The sequence below is a fragment of the Mesoplodon densirostris genome, chromosome 7 (genome assembly GCF_025265405.1).
Source record: "Mesoplodon densirostris isolate mMesDen1 chromosome 7, mMesDen1 primary haplotype, whole genome shotgun sequence".
Taxonomy (NCBI): Eukaryota; Metazoa; Chordata; class Mammalia; order Artiodactyla; family Ziphiidae; genus Mesoplodon; species Mesoplodon densirostris.
The window spans coordinates 77382154-77403420 of NC_082667.1; the positions used below are offsets into that span (position 1 = coordinate 77382154).

Here is a 21267-nt window from a genome sequence, read left to right on the forward strand (position 1 = left end):
GAGGAGGTCAGTGGAAGGCCTGGACCAGCTATCTTGGTTCCATGATAGTAAGCAAAGGATCGCAAACTACCATGTTAAGCTTAAGCAGAAAGCAAAGTTTATTTAAGCATAGGTACACTCTCAGAGGGGGAGAGAGAGAAGGAGAGAGCAAGAGCAGGCTGTTTCTGAGAACAGGCTATTTCAGCGAAGTGAAGCAAGCCCAAAGCAAAGTATATCGAAGCAAAGGTACACTCTCGGGGTGGGGGGGGATGGGTGTACTGTTTCTGCAAATTGAAAGCAGCATTCCTATAAAGGCTTACGAGCGCTTTTAAGGAGCATTTTGCAGAGAGGTGGGGGTGAGTGACAAGGATCATTATTTGATTGACAGTCCTGAGCTATGGAACAAGTTTTCTGCTGCGCATGCTCTCATCCTTGAATCCCCAAGAAATGCCTACTGGGTGGGGGGAGGGGCAAAACCACATGTAATTTATTGTAATTATGGTATAATGAGTTTGGATTTACTATAGGTTATACGCCTGTCTGGTCTGGGCATGCACAGCCTGGAGAAGTCCCCTTGTGTTACTGTGCCTCTCTTTATCAGGATAAGCTGCCCACCACCCGACCATAGTTTCTCCGGTTCTGGGTGGAGTCAAGGGAGAGTCCCCAGATGGCTGCGTGTGACTCAATTTCTTCTTCTTGTCTTTCTCACCACTGTCACCTCCTTGCTGCTAATGTCTGACTAACTACCTAACAGGTCTTCTTTGCATTCATATTTGCTCTCTAAATTTTCTCTATTACTTTATTTTCAATATGTTTTGTTTGATGGGGTTTTTTTTGAAATTTAAAAATCTTATGATAACATTTACCTTGATTTATTTAATTATTGTTCTACTGTTATTGATTTCTGCCATCTTATTTTATGCTTTATTTTCTACATTTTCTTTATTGTTTCTTTTTTTCCCTTCTTTGGCATCTTCCATTTTACAGGTCAAGGGTACTTATGTTTGTTTGACATTTGGGAATTTTTAGTATTGTAATGGTTTTATATCTTGAATTATGTTAATTTTCTCCTCAATTTCTTACCCGTGGATGAAAAATGTTCCCTGCCATATCATTAGACAAAGGATGTTGCAGTCATCAAGTCAGACGTCAAAGCAGGAACCCTCAACTGTGCACCTTGAGGGGATTCGGGATGGAGAAAAACAGGGTACTGGTTCTAGAGTTAAGGTGCATATCAAAGGAATGATTTCACGGAGCCCAGATTCTTTCATCTTCTCATACATAGAAAAGTGCTAAAGTCCTTAACTTGAGAGGTCTAGTTTTCTTTAATTAATAGTAATCTTTTGATGTTCTGACTACCTGGTTTTTGTTGACTCCTCCCTTAGGTCTTCTGAGCAGTTCCTCAGAGTGATCTGACAGGCTGTGTTCTGGGCTTAAGTCCTCAGAAAATCTGCCAAATAAAACATAATTCTCCTTTTGGGTTGTGCATATTTTTCAGTCAGCAGTCTTGGCAACCAATGAAGGGGCCCAGAGCAGACTTTTCTTCTTTGCCTGAACTCTATGAGGATCCAGAGTCCTGGCACCAGCAGAGGCTTCTTGGGCCTGTCCGCTTTCTCAGAGAGTCCAGACGAATTTGGGTGAGTATCTCCTGGTTCTTGGATCTCCAGTTTTGGTTGATGATCCTAAGTTTTATTCAGTGGTGTTAAACTCTTCTCTTGAGTAGTAGGTTATCCTTGAAACTTGGTTTCAAGAAGAAGTACCTGGGTCATCCTCAGTGAAAGACACTGGGAAGATTTTTACTCAGTTTAAACACTGAGAGCTTAACCTCGGTAGAAAAACACTGGGAAGACTTTTGCTCAAGTGGGTTAGCCTCACTTAAAAGACACTGGGAAGATTTTTACTCAGTTTAAACACTGAGAGCTTAACCTCGGTAGAAAAACACTGGGAAGACTTTTGCTCAAGTGGGTTAGCCTCACTTAAAAGACACTGGGAAGATCTTGCTCAGTTTAGACACTGCGTGGTTTATCCTCAGTTGAAAGACTGGGGAGACTTTGCCCAGGTGAAAGACACTGAGTAAAAGTTGGACTGGGTAATTAGGTGGAAGACTAACCTGTCTTCCTTGAATTGGCTACTTTAATAGAGTTTGTCAAAATAAAAGTGATCTTCACAAATTGAACTCAGAATGGGGAACTTAGCTTTCAATACAAAAGGAAAAGGAACAACAACAGATTTCCAGCCTCCAACGGATATCCTGGCCAGGTTTATGTCCATACAAAATTTACATTTACAAGTGCTTACTTTCTTGGGACTTAAAGAAAATCTTGCCCTAAAAATGACTAAGATAGGACTCTTTTATTGCATATGCAGTTAAGTTAGAAAAAGCTGGCTTGATAAAAACATCTTTTCAGAATTCTGACTTCAAAAAAACAAAAGGCTTTCTAGGGGAAACTTGCATTTCTCTTCCTGTGTCTTTGAAACGTTAAGTGTTCTGATATTCTTCAGTGTGTGTGTGTGTGTGTGTGTGTGTGTGTGTGTTTTGAGAACTTGGTCACTACCATCCAAAAGTACTTATATGGTGTACATTTGCCAATTTCCTCACTTCCATTGTGAAAGGAGTTCCCTATTCCTAAGAAAACGGACCTATGTCCGACTGACACAGAAGATGGAGATGTATCCCAGTGTATTTATATATGTATATCTATTAAATTTATGTATATATATATATAATGCCTAATGGAAACATCTCAGATGTTCTATTTGGTATTTTTCTTTAATTTTACTTATAAAATTGTGACCATTTTTTAACTCAAAAGAGGAGAATTTTAAAAATTAATTAAGAAGACATCCTCAGTAGTCTAAGGTTCAGAGTGACTTGGCAGATAAAATTGCTGAATGGTTAGATAATAGTGCTGGTATGCTTGGCTATTGTAACACTTTACATTTGAGTTTCTCTTCCTTGAAATTACAAGAACTATATGACTCAAGACAAAGATTGATAATTAGGAATATTCTGCTTGCTTTATTTATTTTTTTTGTTGTTGCGGTACACGGGCCTCTCACTGCTGCGGCCTCTCCCGTTGCGGAGCACAGGCTCCGGATGCACAGGCCCAGCGGCCATGGCCCACGGGCCCAGCCGCTCCGCGGCATGTGGGATCCTCCCGGACCAGGGCACGAACCCGTGTCCCCTGCATCGGCAGGCGGACTCCCAACCACTGTGCCACCAGGGAAGCCCCTCTGCTTGCTTTTCATAGAGCGTATTGAAGAACATTTTAATAATTTGGAGGTCATAGGAAGGAACCTTCATGATCTAAGTTTTGAACAAGTAGTGTTGCAACACAAAGCTATGACTTAAAAAGCAAATTTGAAATGACCTATTTCTTTTGGCATCTCAATCCAGATATCTGTCAGTAAAATGAGTCACTTTTCAGTCAAATGGGTGGTCATCAATATAATTTTTTATTGGGAAGCTGAAAGACACCATTGCCAAGCAGAGCACCTGCAGTGTTCACATCTATATTTGAGCATCTTTCATTTTCCCAAGGGGTGCAAGTGAACAGAAGGAAGGCCGAGAAATGCACTTGAATAAAGCTTTTCAAGATGGATAGAACAGAGAGCATTCCCAGAGGCGGGTCAAGTTCAACCCAAGAACAACTCTCTCAGTGCTTTCACAACTAGGTAAAATACAAGACCAGTAGTAACTCAGCTCTCAAATCAGTGCTGAAATCCAGCGGAAGGTTGTTAATATTGATACGGTTAACATACATCAAATAGGATTACTGAATTTTCTGAATCCAACTGAACTCCCAGGATTGTTTGGTTTCAAAGGCTGTTGGGCTCAAGACACATTTGGTTTTAAATAATCCTTCCTAAAATGTTCAGCTTTCAGTCTAATATGATTGAAACCCAGCTTGAGTGTGTCTTATAATACACTGGACTGGAAAGACTATGGGCATTGAATTATTCAAAACATGGCAGGCGAAGGAGTGATATGTGGGGAGGGTGTGATCATAGAAATGAGTGAGACTTGATATGTCTTGTTATCTCATTTGATTTACCTGTTAGAACTCTTCCAAATATTAGAGGAAAGAAGTCAATATCAATTTTCACCTGTCACGTTCCACACTTCAATGATTAATGTCAAATTTGACCACAGTTTTCTGTACCACCTGCTCTGAAATAATATTTCTGGGCCTTTATTAAAAATGTAAAATTTTCATTGAATTTCCAAATATGATTCTGCAGTGGCTAATTCAGCTTGTTTTATTAGTAAGCAAGTTCTGATGAGTAATACTAATTTAATAAGCCTGCATGTGAGGTTAAAGTGTCAACTATTCCTGCCGAAGGTGATGACATACGACTGTGATGTGGTGGTAGGGCACTCACCTTCCTGAACGAACGCTGCGAGCACACAGTTCTTGGGAGAAACCAGTACAAATCTGATATCATTTTGCATGTCTCCTGTAGCAGTGGAATGCACACACATACAAACATGATCATGGGTGAAAAAACACACATGCGCACCTTAGGGGCTTACATTAATTTCTGAATATAGTTCTCCGGAAAGAAAAAGCTTTACTGATGATTTGTATTTTTATAGTTTATTGTTTTATCCATACTAAAACACTTCATGAAATCACTTCCTGTTTTGTTGTCCATGGAATCCTTTCCATTTTGAGATGCTAAATATAAATCGAAAGAATGATTATAGTCCTTGGCCATGAAAGACTAAGTTACAGAGAACCCGGTGACTGGAGGTCAGCGCTGCCACGGAATTATTCTCTGCTCCAGAGACCATCAGAATATCACTGTGCACCCACTTAAGGATAGAATGCTGCTATTGAGAAACGAGCTCTCTTTTATTTCTACTAAAAGGAGAGAACAGTAGGGGACCTTGGCTGCGAGAGTGTATGAGACTTTCTCTGTTTTGTACAATAAGCCAAAAACAATACATGAAATAGCCTCACGCCTTTTGTCTTTTGTACCCAGCTCCTTCCTGTATTGCTCCTGATCAATTACACTTAAATCAACAAGAGTTGCTTGAACATTTTGACAGTTATGTTCCCCATAACCTGAAGCATTTTTAAAGGGTTACTGAGATAAAGCTATTTCAAAAATACTCCCTCCAAATTTTTTCAGGGTGGCATCAATGAAAGTAACTTCTTAGAGGAAAAAAACTTGAGTTCCTGGCCTACCACTCTAAGGCCAGGCAAGCATAAACCTTCAGAGCAAAACCTAAGTTTGCTCCCAGTTGAGAATTTGGTTTCCACGGTCTTATATAAAAAGTATATGGAGACTTTAATTCCCTATAAGCCCTTTCCAAAGAGTGAATACAGTTCATCATTCGTAAGAGATGATGGAAGTTACAATTTTGTTGAATAGGTGGAATATATATTACATATAATATACATATTTATTTTTAATATATGTATATAATATATATAAAGTTACTATTCAGAATCCTAAAACGTGTATTTTTCTTACTTACCAAGAATGAACAGTAACTTGATCTCTAAACAATAAAGCACCTGGTCATAACAGAATTATAATAAATATTTGATATCAGAATGAATTCACTGTTCAGGTGTAAAGAGGGAATAGCTTCAGTTTTCCTCTTTCATGCACCCCATTATTGCATCCTGGACAGAGGGGATTTTCTTGATTTTAATCTAAAAGAGAAATGGTCACTTTTGTTGAGATGGAAATTGACCACCCCAGTAGGCAGAGGCACTGTTTTTATTTGGCTGAATTCATGTTTCTAGTGATAATTCAAGGTGTAATAGGGTTTTCTCAGCCACTCCAAAATCTGAAAATGATAAGCATCTCACCAGAGTTTCAGGATGGTCCATTACCTATTCTGTGGAAAGGATATTCAAAATACCATGTTTCATCAATGTCTTCTTTGACTTATTAATGAATGGACAACTACTGAGTTAAGACAGTGTCTCATCCTTGCTTCAAAAAAATAAAAACAAAAAACCCCCACAAACACAAAAAAACTGTTAACAATGAAAACTTATTATGCCAGGCCTTAGTATGGCCTGACTTGGAAATTTAGTTTCAGAGGATTTTGTGAATATACCAAGGAAAGAGGACCTAGGTGTATCTTATTCCCACAGGCCGCCAATAAATATTTGCTTAATGGAGAAAAAATTAATATATAGTATAGGAGAGAACCTGACAGATGCTTAACATTATTGAGTGATAGCAATGCCCAAACTCATCTGTGATCAAACACTATGAAAGTATCCTCCTAAGGATAAACTTATTACAAATAAGAAGTGAAAATTCAATTATGCAGATACTTTCAATGTCAGCTCTGATATGCAAAAAGCATGGAAGTTGTCACTGTATCTTGTCCTTACAAGATAATGCTGTACAAAATGAAAATCAGTGACTTTTCAAAGACGTGATTAATAAAACATGTAACTATGAAAGAATTTTCAAACGGTAATTATGTATGTGTATATATGTCTCTGAAAAATCTGTGTCAAAGAAACCTGAGGCTATCAGTATAAACTTATTTAACTTCTATCTCTTCTTACCTTTATTTCCTCCCAAACTTACCAGTATCCATCCAGCTCGAAGGATACAAGTGATTTTTATATACTGTGCAAGGTTTTTTTTCTTATTCATATGTCCATGTTTCCCCAATTCTCTAAATTACTATCTACATCTTCAGGATCTCCTTTATTGGTTCCTTCATTTCAACATATTAAATATGTCCTTCTCATTCTAAAAAATTCTTTTTTGCTAATTATTTTCTCTTTTCATCCAAACTCCTTGAGAATAGCCTATTCCCACTGTCCTCACTAGCCCCGCCTGGCCCCGACAGGCAACCCTACACCCTCAGTTTATTGCCATCTGGCTTTTTGTCCACCACTTCACTGAACTGCTCTAAGGTCACTGGGGACCTAACTGCCCAAATCCAATGGACACTCACATTCTCTGAAGGATGACACTGTCATCTACTTCCTCCTTCTTGAAACTCTATCACCTCTCTCCTTCCCAGAATTCTTTCTCTGCTTATTACTTAAACGTTGTCAGTACTCACAATTCTCTGAAATCTCATCCATTTTCATGATTTTAATGACTGCTGATATGTGCTGAGGACATTCAAATTTTTATCTTTCCATGTCTTCACGTGCATGTCCAGTTATCTACCAGTTTGTCTTCTGAATTCTACAGGTGCTTCAAAATTCTACATGTCCAGAACTAAAGTCTTTTCCCCACTTCAGTTCTTTATCCCCTATTTCCAAACTCAATGATACCACCACCCAACCTTAGTCACACAGATGGGGGTTCAGCCTCCGCCTCCTACTTCTTCCTTACTTCCCAAGGTCAAGTCTTGCTGGTAATTTCCTAAATACAATTAGAACTTATTTCCTCCCTTCATCTATACCTTATTTCAGACCCCTTTCTTCTTGCCATTACCTGGTCTAGAAGTTACGAAATTGCTGTTTGGTGGAACCAGTTGTTAGACATTCTATTAAAAAAGGACTCTAGGGTCAAATAGCTTTGAGGATGGCTGTGTACCATACTCCTGCTGTGACGATCCAGAATGAACATTAGCCTACAGCAGCCCCAAGAAGCTGTACAGTAAAGGAACCTGATTAACTTTACTTAAGCCAGGTCCTCCCTTCTGCCGGCCTATAAACCTTTCAGTAGGGACAGGAGAGGAGGTGGCAGCGTGAAAGTCCCACTTGAAAATATAAAGCACTGCTCCTCAGAAGAGTGGCGCATAATTATCTCCAGGCTTCTTCAGAGTCCTCATCCATACTGACGTCAGTGGTCTAAAATGCCACCCGAACTTGTCCTTTCCATTCTTAGCTATTTTCTGAGGAAACCAGCTCCACGCACATGGATGGTTAAGACCTGCTCTCCTCCTCCTCGCTGCCTCCTTTAGGGGCACTTGCCGCTGCCTGGGGACACTGCACTGATCCTCCAGAGCCTGTGCCTGTGGCTGTGTGACACACCCCTCGCACACTCACGGCTCTGGACTTCCGCTGTCCACTCTGCCTTGAGTATCCTTGCCTTTCACCGGCTGACTCACCAGTTTCTCACGAGTCCTTTAAGACTTAGCTTAGGGAGTGCCTCTTTTGATGACTTTTCTTTGCCTCACGGCTCCCCCTCTTCTTCCACAAACACTGACTAAACGCCCTGAATATGCCCGTCACAGCAGGTCACGTGCAGGATGAGACATCTGCTGTGCGTCTTCCCCTCTCACTCCACTGCTAAAGGGCCAACACTACATCTTGCTCATTGTTTCACTCCTCTAACACTCAACCCATGACTAGTGAACTAACTAGTACTGTAGTAGCCCTCTTAGTAACAATCAGGCAGGACCTTCTACAAGAAATCTGACACTCCAGCTTTTCTCTGATCTCACCTTTCACTCTGATTGAACTAAAGACTTATCTGTACATGTTTTACCAGGGAGACATCATTTAATCCAGAGATGTGTCATCACATACTCTTACATACTCTGCCATTTAAAAATTCTGCTCACGATGGGGGAAGGAGACAGGTGTGCTTTCTGACAGCCCCACTGTCTTTGCACTTCTAGTGGTCACTGGCTTCTCTCTCAGTGCCTTCCTTAAACCCTTCTTCTCGTAACAAGGAAACAGGATAACAAAGTAATTAAGAGCCTGGTTACAGCCTATGTGTGAACAGAAACATAACCAAGGACATAGAGAATAGACTGGCGGTTGCCAAGGAGGAGGGGGTGGGAGAGGGTTGGATTGGGAGTTTGGGATTAGCAGATGCAAACTGGTGTATATACAGGATGGATAAACAAAAAGGTCCTACGTGGGACTTCCCTGGTGGCGTAGTGGTTAAGAATACGCCTGCCAACGCAGGGGACATGGGTTCAAGCCCTGGTCCGGGAAGATCCCACATGCCAGAGAGCAACTAAGCCGGATGTCACAACTACTGAAGTCCAGGCACCTAGAGCCCGTGCTCTGCAACGAGAAGCCACCACAATGAGAAGCATGTGCACCTCAACTAGAGGAAGCCCGCGTGCAGCAACAAAGGCCAAACACAGCCAAAAATACATACATACATACATACATACATACATACATTTATTTTTAAAAAGTGCATGTATTTAAAAAAAACCCAAAAAGGTCCTACTGTAGAGCACAGGGAACTATATCCTATATCCTGTGATAAACCGTAATGGAAAAGAATATGAAAAAGAATGTACATAAATGTGTAACTGCGTCACTTTCCTGTACAGCAGTAATTAACACAACACTGTAATTCAAGTGTATGTCAATAAAAAATAAAATTTTAAAAAATTGCCAGAAAAAGAGTCACATAAGGGGAACTTCCCTGGTGGTCCAGTGGTTAAGACTTTGCCTTCCAATGGAGGGGGTGAGGGTTCAATCCCTGGTCGGGGAGCTAAGATCCCACATGCCTTGAGGCCAAAAAACCAAAATATAAAACAGAAGCAATACTGTAACAAATGCAATAAACACTTTAAAAATGGTTGACATCAGAAAAAATCTTTAAAGAAAAAAATTCACATAAATCAGAAACAAATGAAAGATAATAAAGTCCATACATTAAAAAAAAAAAAAGAGCATGGGTTCGGGTCACATTGCAACTTCCCACTTACTTATAGCTGTGTAATTCTGGGCAACTCACATAATGTCTCCTCAGATTGTTCATCTATAAAATGGGGATGGTAAGAGTTCCCTACCTCAGAGCGTTGCTGTAATCCATAAACACGGTTAAGTGCCTTGGTAAATGTTTGAGGCTCTCTGGTTATTATGAATTAAAATATGTCAATGGCTTCTGGCCGTGTGATTTATAATAGTTTGATGTTTAACCAAATGGTAAAACTATTCCATTTATTATTCCCATCTCTTTTTAACCCTTAGCCTGCTTTGTTGTTTATGTTTTCTCCCACCACAGAGTGCTAGTTCCAGGAGAGTAAAGGCTTTATTTTGTTCACTGCTGAAAGCAACAGCACCCAGAAAAGTACTGTACATATGAAGCCCTCAGTAAACACTAGCTGAATGAATGGTGCAAAGTGTTACAAGGAAAAGTACACCCAAACTTTCATTATAATAAAAAAGTATAGATAAAAAAATCTTTCTCTAATGGCTTCCAGTCAAGTAACTGAAAACACCATATGCTATAATAAAAACATAAGTAATTTATTAAAATTTGACGGCAAAAACATAATTTTAAAAGATTTAGACCTACGTTAGGCGTGATAGAGTATGGATGCTTTCTTGAAATTCACAATCAGATCCAAGAGTATCACTTTCAGACTGTTCTAGTACACTGAGTTTACTTTTACTTGTCTTTGATGAAACAGTCATTATTCTACTCTCTTTCTTAACGAAAATGTGTTTTTTCGAAGACTCACTTTTAATTGGTTTATTAACCAAAGAATTATTTTGCCCAATTCCTTTGCTTTTCTGCTTTACAGGTGAGTCAGAGCAGGAATGCAGGTCCTTCCCAGGTTGTTTCTTAGCAGAGTAGTTTTTGGTCTATTCACCTGCTTTGCTCATTTTCTCTGAAGAAGACCTGCTATTTCTAGATAATTCCTCTTCTTTTTTTTGACTTCCAGTTCCAGAAATGACGTCTGCTGAAGGAGAACATGTTCTAGCAATGAAATTTTCAAAAGACTCCTGCCGCTGCTCTGTGACTGGGACCCCCAGGTTGTCTTTGGAAGTTTCTAAGGCCTCCTGAGTAGACGCTGGGACACGGAAGGGGTCGAGAGGCAAAGGAATCCTAGCATCACCTGTAATTTTCGGGAAGTGGAGGGGAAGACAAAAGACAAGACAAAAATTCAGTGATGAACAAAGCCAACCATTAAAAAGTAGAGTTCAAAACTTCAATGTTACTCTGTAATCTTATTATTAACACCGTCAATTGATTAATCAGAAGATTTCAGAGCCAGTTTTTTTTGTAATTATATCTTGCCAAGTGATTCTCAGCTTAACCTAGCTATATCCAAGGCTATGTCCGCTACGTTTTCAGACTTTGGTGATTGGGGTAGTTATTACCCATTTCCTTTCCCTCACTAAAAACAAAACCCTATTCTGTAAGATAATTAATTTCTTTTCTATCCTCCAGGCACATGTAAACCGTATATAGTTTGTGACCAGACTGTGTTCTCAAGCTGTCAGTTCCCAAGACCACTCTGAGATTGGCTGATGGGGGCTCCAAGTAAGGCTAGAGGAAAAGCTGACAGGTTTTCCCCTCCCATTCCCATAACCAGGTGATTCACTCTAATATGTTACCTATTAGCTATGTCTGGACTACTTATTTTAAAAATTATATCAGTATGTGTACCTTCATTAGTGTTCCTTCATTGTAAGCTGACTGCATACAAATAGAAACCTAGATAAAATATGAACAGAATAGACATTTATACAATTTAAAATCTGGAATATTTTCTCTAATGTCTTCTTTCTTCATTAAGGATAGCTTGCTTTAGCTCATAAATTTTCTCAAGAACTTCCAGTCTCCTTATTTACAAAAGTACAGTATCATGAAATGGGCACACATTTACTAATCTCAGATTTGGAAAGGACTCCAGAGTCTTCTAGCTCCCGAGCATGTGAACTATTAGAGACTGATCGTTATTGTTTTCTCCCTGACTTGGTCATTTCCTTTTTGCTAATCACTCTTAGAATCATTAAGTGCTGTTCTGTCCATTTACTTGGCTATTTTGCATTTGTTATGGGGCACCCTGTTTTGATTCTGATTTTCCTTCTTCAAGTGCCTTCTTTTCTTCTTTAGGTGGACTACTAACAGGAGAATTCATCTGGGGACGACCTAGTAAATGAAAATCTGACTGATCTATACCAGCCATTGTGGCCAACTGCCCAAGCCTAGACGAGAGGAGGAAAGGAGAAAAGACAAAGGTTATTATAATCACAGAAGAGCAGTTTAGATTTCCCCAGACCTACAATCATGAAATACTTCTAAAATCTTTTTTTTTTTTTTTTTGCGGTACGCGGGCCTCTCACTCCTGTGGCCTCTCCCGTTGCGGAGCACAGGCTCTGGACGCGCAGGCTCAGCGGCCATGGCTCACGGGCCCAGCCGCTCCGCGCCATGCGGGATCCTCCCAGACCGGGGCACGAACCTGTAGCCCCTGCATCGGCAGGCGGACTCTCAACCACTCCGCCACCAGGGAAGCCCTACTTCTAAAATCTTAAAAGCCAACATCCTACTCCAGACTACAAGCCTCTCTCTCCCCCAAATCCTCAGCCCTTTCCAGATTCATCCTCTAGGAGACATCCCACTGTCTCACTAGCAGCTTCAATATGTACCATGCACCCTGTCCACTGCCTGTCACACCTCCATTCCCACACTTCTTTACCACCTTTCCTCCAGTTTCCAAGAATCTGTTTGTTCCTTCCTTCCCAACACCAACACCAATTCATTCACTGACAAAACACCACTCCATCAACTATCAATCTCCACTTCCCTCTTTCAGCAAAATTGCTCCCGGTTGAGAACCACTGACCTATATCTCCCCTGCAGATTAATAATCATTTTTATGTCTAAGGCAAAGATAACTTTAATTCAAACTTATCAAACAAGCAAAAGAAGTGAAAGATAGGAAAATTCTTATGCATTCCCGAATATTTTCAATGAAAACTGCCTTTAATTTAGTCTTTACAAAACAACTATACCTACTAATTACTCGGTATACAGGGTACTCTTTTATAATGGGCTTCCCACTCTACCAAAGCAGGCTCCCCTATTTGTATTTCTTAAAAAATTTAATTCCTCATTTTAAAACGTCAACTATATTACCTATAATTACACTAAATTTGGCTAAATATAGCCACGTAAGTGATGAAAATTGCTCCAGTTCCTCAGCAAACTACCGTTAGAGTTGCAAAGAGAAGAATGCCATGAAGAGAAATGAACTAACCCAGCATCTTTAAGGAGAACCAGGAAAGCATGGAACTTCTGAAAAGAATTCTCAGTGCTGCCCAAAACACCTTCATCATCCAGGATCATGCTTGTCAATGAGTGGGCATGAAGGGCTTCAGACAAAGAGAAAGTTGTGTTTCTTAACTGGGCATTTTCATGTTCCAGCTATACAAGAAGACTGAAAACGTCTGACATGATTTTTTCTCATTGTCATCAAAAGTAGTCTTGCCTTGGGCTTCCCTGGTGGCGCAGTGGTTGCGAGTCCGCCTGCCGATGCAGGGGACACGGGTTCGTACCCCAGTCCGGGAAGATCCCACATGCTGCGTAGCGGCTGGGCCCGTGAGCCATGGCCGCTGAGCCTGTGTGTCCGGAGTCTGTGCTCTGCAACGGGAGGGGCCACAACAGTGAGAGGCTCACATACCGCAAAAAAACCCCAAAAAAACAACAAACAAACAAAAAGTAGTCTTGCCTAGTTTCAAGGAACAAAACTAAAACACTCAAAATGTAATTAATTTATAATTAATGTAACACTCCGCCAGTAAAGACAGAGACCTTATCACATAATAACCAAAACCCACAGGCACCCAACAAAGTTTCCTATATAACACTTAGGTGGTATATAAATAAACCCAAGCTACCGTTTTATTAATGATCTTTCACAAAAGATCACATTTCTAACTGGTTCAATTCATAATGGAGCCTCATTCCACATTAGAAAATGACCTGCTTTAAGTTTCCCTTAAATTAGAAAGTGAGTTATAGAATCTGATTTGAACAAAACATATTACAACTCTGCTGAATGTTAAGAATTAACTTTAGTGAGTAAAATATCTAATCCTTACGTTTAAAAGTCCTAAATCATACCCAACCCAATTTATTAAATGTACGATCACCAATATTTTCTTTGGCTTCTTCAACATATTCACCCCCGTGCACTCTTCCCCTTCCGCTCAGCATCTACGCACTTAAAACCCCCTGTAAGCTCAACTCTCGTATTTCTCAGAAAGGCTGTTAATGTTCATGATGCCCCTTTTGCCTTACATGAGCAGGTACGCAACATTTATTGAATGAGTGTCTGCCAATCCAATGGATGCACTTTCAAAAATTCCTCCCTACACTCACCCTGTGATAAATTATATTTAGATAGAACTTTTTAGATTATGCCCTGCTTTCATGCACATTACCTAATGTAATTCTCATAGTATATATTTTTATCTTTCATTGCATTCTTAGAAGTTTTCCAATATCTTAAATTTATTTCAATGATTCACTTTCCTAATTCATTGCCAGGAGAGTCTCATCATGTCTTTTATGTTACTGTATATACAATACATGCACAGAAAGTGCCTTCTTGAATCAAAGAATCATGAACAGGAAATAAGCTAATGTCATATAAAAGTGCACACACACACACACACATACACAAAACCAGATTTTCACATCTTTAAAAACATGCTTTCTGGAATATAGATCATATGATCACTAAATACCAGTAACTGCAAAAGTCCATATGATACAACCAATTTGCAACATATTACAGTTCTAAAGCTTACAAAATATGTGTATATGGCTTAAAATCAAATCAAAATAAAACCAAAACACTCTCAAAAGCAGATGAAACGTGTTTACCTCAATGACTCGTCTATCAGCCTTCAGTCTTATAACTCTTTCCTCCTTTAACTGCTTTAGGCACTGCTCCAGGGTTTCCTAAGCAAACAGAGTCAATATTATAACTAATTCATAGTATAATATCCAAAAGCCTTTCCAGCTATTGGTCTCATCAGGATTTAGGGGCAGAGCCAGAAGTGAACTCAGATTTTAGTCTGCTACTGGTCATATCATACCATGCCAGTGAAATGAATGATCAAAATCTATCAAATTTGCAAAGATTTATTTAAATTCCACTCTTTCCAACATAAATTTGTGGCAGCCCACCATAAAAGGCATATGCATATAACATAGTAAGTCAGAAATAAGAAGTTACGACCAAGAAAGAAAAATTCTATTTTTATTTGTGGGTCTCTTTATAGCAGGAAGTCCTATTAACGAACCTGCTTAGCATACCTGAATTGCATAATTGCAGATTCAAAAGCATGTTTTAAAAAAGTGATCACTTTTAAAGCAATTTACAGTCAAGCACTGTTCCTGGAGTTCCCTGGGTATTAAATAATCGAATCATCAAAACCCTAAGAGGGGGCTTCCCTACTGGCACAGTGGTTAAGAATCCGCCTGCCAGTGCAGGGGACACGGGTTCGAGCCCTAGTCCAGGAAGAACCCACATGCCGCAGAGCAACTAAGCCTGTGCGTCACGACTACTGAGCCTACGCTCTAGAACCCACGTGCCACAACTACTGAAGCCTGCGCGCCTAGAGCCTGTGCTCCGCAATAAGAGAAGCCACCGCACCGCAACGAAGAGTAGCCCCCCGCTCGACGCAACTGGAGAAAGCTGGCGAGCAGCAACGAAGACCCAATGCAGCCAAAAATAAATTTATAAAACAAAAAACCCTACGAGGAAAGAACGATCACTAACTCCATGTTATTTTACAGATGAGGGAAACAGAGGCAGAGCAGTAGAGTAAGTAGAGCAGCACAGCCAAGGTCACACCACTAAGTAGCAGAGCCACACTGTGGACTCAGGAAGCTGGCTGCCATTCCTGCTCACGGAGGTGGTAGTCTTCCCTTCACCAAGGTCACTGAAATAAAATGAACACTGATAAACTATCTTAGGAGTTTTAGGAACTAAGACACTTCGGTCCTTGAAGTGGGGACACTGCTTGCAATAGGCAGAATTCTGACAGAGCCCCCAAGATGACCACTTACTGAAGTACACAAACCTTCCACTTATCCAATCAAACTCTAAATGTAGGTGCTGTAGTGAAGGGATTTTGCACATGGAATTAAGGTTCAAAATCAGTTGATCTTTTAAGATAGATTATTTTAGGTGGATGTGGCCTACTTGGGCACCCCATGAAAAGGACCTGAACTCTTCCTGAATTGAAGTACAAAAGGGACAAGAGGGAGACTCTCCATTGCTGGCTCTGAAGAAGTCCAATGCTGCGGCAGGGAAGGCAAGCGAGAGGCCTCTAGGAGCTGAAACACTCCCCCGACTGACAGCCAGCAAGGAAATGGGGACCTCTGTCCTGCAACTGCAGCATCTGAATTATGCCAACAAGCCGGAAGAAGCCTGTAGGCATTCTTTCCCAGAGCCTCTGGACGCTAACACAGCCAGACTGACATCTTGATTTCAGCTCTGTGGCCCACACAAACTATGGTGAACATCCAACGTTTGGGGCTCAATATCTTACACTTAAATTTCACGTGCTTTAACACTCTCAGGAGGGAACCCACATGTTCCCGTGTGTATCTGAGCAGGAAGCCCAGTCACGCTGTGCCTGGACTTCTGACCTACAGAACTCTGAGCTAGTCAAATAGGTATTGTTTTCAGTCAGTAAGAGTGTAGTAAAAGAATTAATATTCTACTCAACCTCCAGGTTCGTGAACAAAATAAATGATTGTCATTGTTTTAGGCCACTGTTTTGGGGTGGTTTCTTATGCAGTGATAAACAATCATAATACCTATACTTATGAAAACAGTAAGGTATATTTATCCATGTTAACTGCTTTGAACAATCACTTAAAGAATGAGGAACTCTATTACCTGCCATCATTGGGAGAGGAGCTGGTATCACTGTCTGGACAGTAGCTTTTGGTACCTAACAACAATCCTACATCAGGAGTTTACCCTAAGGAAATCAAAGATGGGGGCAAAGATTTATCTACCAACATGATGTCATAAGATTGTTTATAACCAAACCCTAGAAGAAAGCTAAGAGCCTCCGAATTGGGACTGGTTTAAATAAAAACAGCTCATCGTCTGAAGGAATGTACTATGAAGCCACTAAGAATGACAAGAGGTCTCAACCAGAGTTCATGAATGGGCTTCAGGAGTGCTACATTCAAAATATATCTGTGCGTTTTTCCTGGGAGATGATGCATAAGCTTAATCAAATTCTCTGATGTAGAAGAGTAGTTAGTGACATGGCAAAATATTTCGGATACTTTTTTAAGACAAAAGAGCAGATTAGTTGTGTGTACATGCAGAGGTGGCTTTTATTTCCTTCAAGAAGTTGTTCATTCTTTTCAAACATTTGCTCAGTGAACATATATTTTTATATTCAGAACATGTTTAAAAAATTGAGAGTCTAAGAACTTCAAATTCTTTAATGTTTCATTACTAAAGCCAGTCAAGTTTTCAATGGGGAAAAAGGGGAAAAAATTGCAAAATTCCTCTACTTTTAATATAATGGTTTAATCAATCTTCTAAAACTGATTTCAAAGAAATTCTAGACAAATAAACAAAAAAACAAAAAACCCTCAGCACGGTCAGAGGAAAGTAGACTAAAATTCCTGACTGGTTCTAAATAGCACATCAAATTGCAATTACATGCAACAGTTTCTCCCTCTAATGGAGGGAATTAGAACACAGTGTTCAATTTTTGTGAAAAAGTGTACCCTCCTCCTACAAAGTATTCAGAATTCATGTCCCTTACATGGAAATATGGAACCAAAAAAGTTAGAAAGTAAAATTGCTTGATATTCTATTACTTAAGTAAGACTAATGATAAGGCTTTGGAAGAATTTTCCTTCCTGCCATCTGCTCTCCATTCCACCCTTCTGTACACCGGCTAGGGTGATTTTTCTGGGACAAAGCTCCCATCATATTGGATATCAAATTTTATGTTCAACTTTTCTCCATTTAACATTGAAATCAATCATTTCTCATATAATCAGGGGACTCATAACCTTGATTTTTTTGTGCGGGCTACAAAATATTCCACTGCGTGGGTTTACTGGTTAACCATTTTACACATTTAAATTCTTTCCAACTTTTCAATATTATCAGACAAAACAACCGTTTTTATGCATTAAGGCCTTTTTCCATATTGAGAATAACATTCTTACAATAAATCCATAAAAATGAGTTTGAGATCAAAGCAAATGAACATTTTTAAGGCTCTGAGGTACCTATCTCCAGACTTCTTTCCAAAAGATTTCTGAGATTTTACACTGCCATCAGCGATGTATCACTTGGTATATAACCTCTACTATAACTGTTGGCTTACTTCCTCACTTAGAGTGCAAGTTATTTGAAGATAGGGGGTGTATTTTATTAAGTGTTTATCCCCAGCACCTGTGCCTAGCACAACGTAGACGGTCAATAAATAATTGCTTAATAAGGAAAATCCCTGCCACACACGTACATATAAGATGTACGTGTGTGAAAGACAGACTGTGTGTTTTTCTCTAACTAGATAGATGAAAACTTGTCATCTTCTTTAATGTGCAATTTTTTTGCTTATGATTAGTCATTAAATTTCTCTTTTAGATTATATTGTAAATATTCAGATTCTCTGAGGCAAATGGGCCTGGCACTACCCATTAGCTACATAACCTTGGACAAGTTGTATAACTCTAGGCCTCAACTTCCTCATTTATAAAATGGAGATAAGCTCCCATATTACAGAGCTCTTGTGAGAATTACATGAGTTACAACACATATAAAATTAGAAGAGTGCTTGGTACATAGAATATGTGCAGTTAATGCTGAATGAATGAACATGCGAATGCAAACAGTAGTGAAGGGCTTAAAATGAAACGGTCTCATCCCACTGGCTCATCTTGAAACTTAAATTAGGTACAGCCTGGGCAAGTTCCTTCCCTGACTTAGCTTCCTGCTCTCAAAAGTGGGAATGATATTAGCACCAACCTCATAAGGCTATTCAGAGGATTAAATGAGTTAATATATGCAAAAACACTTAGAGCCTAATATATACTAAGTACATACTAGTACACAATACATTTCAGTACATACCAAGTTAATACTAATACATACTAAGTATAGTTTACTTTAGTTATTTGTGTTTACATGCAAATTGACAATAAAAGCTGCAAACCAAGACAGTATTGCCATTATTACAATGAAATTAATATTGCCCACTGCAGAGGTACTGTGTCTCTGTGTATAGACTACACCTCGTTCCATACTGTGCCAGTGTCACTGCCCTTGTGCAGGTGACCACATACCCCAAGCCGCCTTGGGCTGTTCCAGTTTATACCTGTTGTCCTGATGTTACAGCATTAGAGTGCCTCCTTACACTATTGAAGTGTAAGGAGTTTGGACAAGTTCTGGTTTGGACAACAAATTAGATAGGTGGTCATTACCCCTGTGTGTCACTGAAAAGGGGGACATCTATAGTGTCAAGTTGAAGTGGATTCTTCCCTTCCTCACCAATAGTAGGTTAAAAATCAACCATAGTTTAGTGTGCTTCAGCTTTATGTCCGTATAGCCTTTTCTCCTCTGGAGTTCAAGTTCCTTCTCCTCTTCCTCTCCCTCCTCCCTTCCAACAGTGCCTAACACCTAGTAAGTACAGTATGCCTCAAGGTGTTTCTAAGCTCTCAATCATACAATCAATAGAAGCCTCTCCACTCTAGACTAGCTGCAATCTGCACTGAATCCCCTATTATCTTCCTTCTTGGTTTATTGCCTCATTTTTCTGGATTATGTCTATAAATAGCTTAAGGTGTAGCACAGGAGGTCAATTTTTCAAATTTCTTTGGGTACAAAATATCTTCTTCAGCCTCCACGTATGACTGATAGTTTGGCTGGATACAAACCCCTAGGGTGAAAATTATGTGCCTGAAAAACTTTGGAGATATCTTTCTAATGCCTTCCAGGATCCATGGTGCTCATGACAAGTATGATAAAGCAAGATTTTAACCTTTTTTTTTAGGTGACCAGTATTTTTCTCTCTGGAATGGATGTATCCTCTCAGTATTTTATTCTATTTTACTTTATTTTTTCAGTATTTGAAAGTTTCACAATGAAGGGTGCCTAGGTATGAGTCTATTCTTGCTCATCTTGCATAACTATTTTCAATCTGAGGCCTGATGTCTACTTTCAGCTGTGGGGAATTTTGTTGCCCTTTGACAGCTTCCCTCCATTTTTTTTCTGGGTCTGGACTTTCTAATAGTAACATGTGGGACCTCCCAGATGCAGCCTCTCTAACATATTTCTATCACATTTTCCATTGTGTCTTTCTTTTTTATACACTGAGAAATTTTTAAAATTCCTACTGAATTTATTTCAGCAACCATATTTGCATTTCCTGGAGACCCCTCTTGCTTTCTGACCATTCTCCTTTTCATTAATACCCTAGTCTTATTTTATAGTTGCTAGCTCTTTTTAACACTCTCTCAGGATACTAATTAGGGTTTTTTCTTAAATTATTCTGTTTCCTAAATTGTCCCTGGTCCTACTAGGATATGTTTGCACTCTTTCCCCCTCTCTCATATTGTAAGCTTTACTCAACTAACAGGCAAAAGACAGTTATTTTCTATTTAAGAACGAGCGCAGAAAGCTCCCTGAAGTCAACGATTGATTGGCTTCTTATGCAGGAAGAAGCGGGGAGTAACTGTAACAGGATCTCCCCCAAACACAATTTTCGAAGGTGTAAAAACTCACAGTAGCTGCCCCAGTTCTCACCAGTTTCACTGTTTTCAAAATGAAATCATCTCATTTCAGGAGGGTGAGGGCGGGGCTGGGAGTCCACTCCTCCAAACACATCCCTTCAATGAGCTCCCCTATTTCAGTCACACTTTTAACTAACTCCACCCTCTCTCCTACATGCGCACCTGAGCATGGGGCTACTTTTTCAGGTGGGGTCAGAATCCTCCTCAGTTGCACGTGGTCCCTGTGCATATTCTAGGTGATGCTTTTCCTCTGTTCTACTGCTTCAGTTTCACACTCTTCCACTTGTCTTCTCTCTTTCAAAACTATGTTGAAATCTCTTGATTGTTGTGGGCATATATACTTAAACACTTTGATACCATCATTGTAGTGTCTTGTCAAAACAGAGAAGAGCTAAAAGGGTTCTCAGTGCATTCTGAATCTGCTATTCTGTGGCCCCAGTGTTTAAACTTCTTGGACTTCCCCAGTGTCTATTACTGCTTTTACAAATACAATCTCGTGGTCTATTCGTGAAGGAAATGAATACACCACATCTAAAATAACAAGGAATGCGGGTTAGATGCTCTAGGGTCTTGTCATACTCTGCCATTTACTAATAAACCACTTACGTTCTACAAATTGTAGGTGCTCATTTATAAAACGAAAGGGAGTAACTCCACTTGAACTATAGATTTCTCCTACTCTAACATTTCATAATTTTCTAAGTTCTTTTCTTAAAATTTCTCTATATTATCATTAATTTTAATTAAAAAATAAAAATCTAACTTTCTCTTTTGAAAATCAAAGAGTAATTCCTGTAGTCCTACAATAATGGGATAATCAGTTCTGAAACCTGTCAAGTGTCATGTTTCATATGA

The 21267-nt window shown here is 39.6% G+C and overlaps 1 protein-coding gene and 1 long non-coding RNA gene across 2 annotated transcripts in view; one reads left to right on the forward strand and one right to left on the reverse strand.

The window, feature by feature from the left end:
• The first annotated feature begins 1476 nt into the window (after positions 1 to 1476).
• Positions 1477 to 10829, forward strand: LOC132493397 (uncharacterized). Its single transcript, XR_009532982.1, has 2 exons — positions 1477 to 1616; positions 10559 to 10829. It is a non-coding gene; the product is annotated as an uncharacterized LOC132493397 (long non-coding RNA).
• Positions 10119 to 21267, reverse strand: part of LOC132493389 (centrosomal protein of 78 kDa-like) — a 42699-nt gene continuing 31550 nt past the window's right edge. Inside the window, 5 exon segments of the mRNA XM_060103874.1 lie at positions 10119 to 10748; positions 11287 to 11334; positions 11657 to 11828; positions 12881 to 13047; positions 14512 to 14589. Of these exon segments, the coding sequence (XP_059959857.1) occupies positions 10479 to 10748; positions 11287 to 11334; positions 11657 to 11828; positions 12881 to 13047; positions 14512 to 14589 (735 nt within the window). The 3' untranslated portion in view covers positions 10119 to 10478.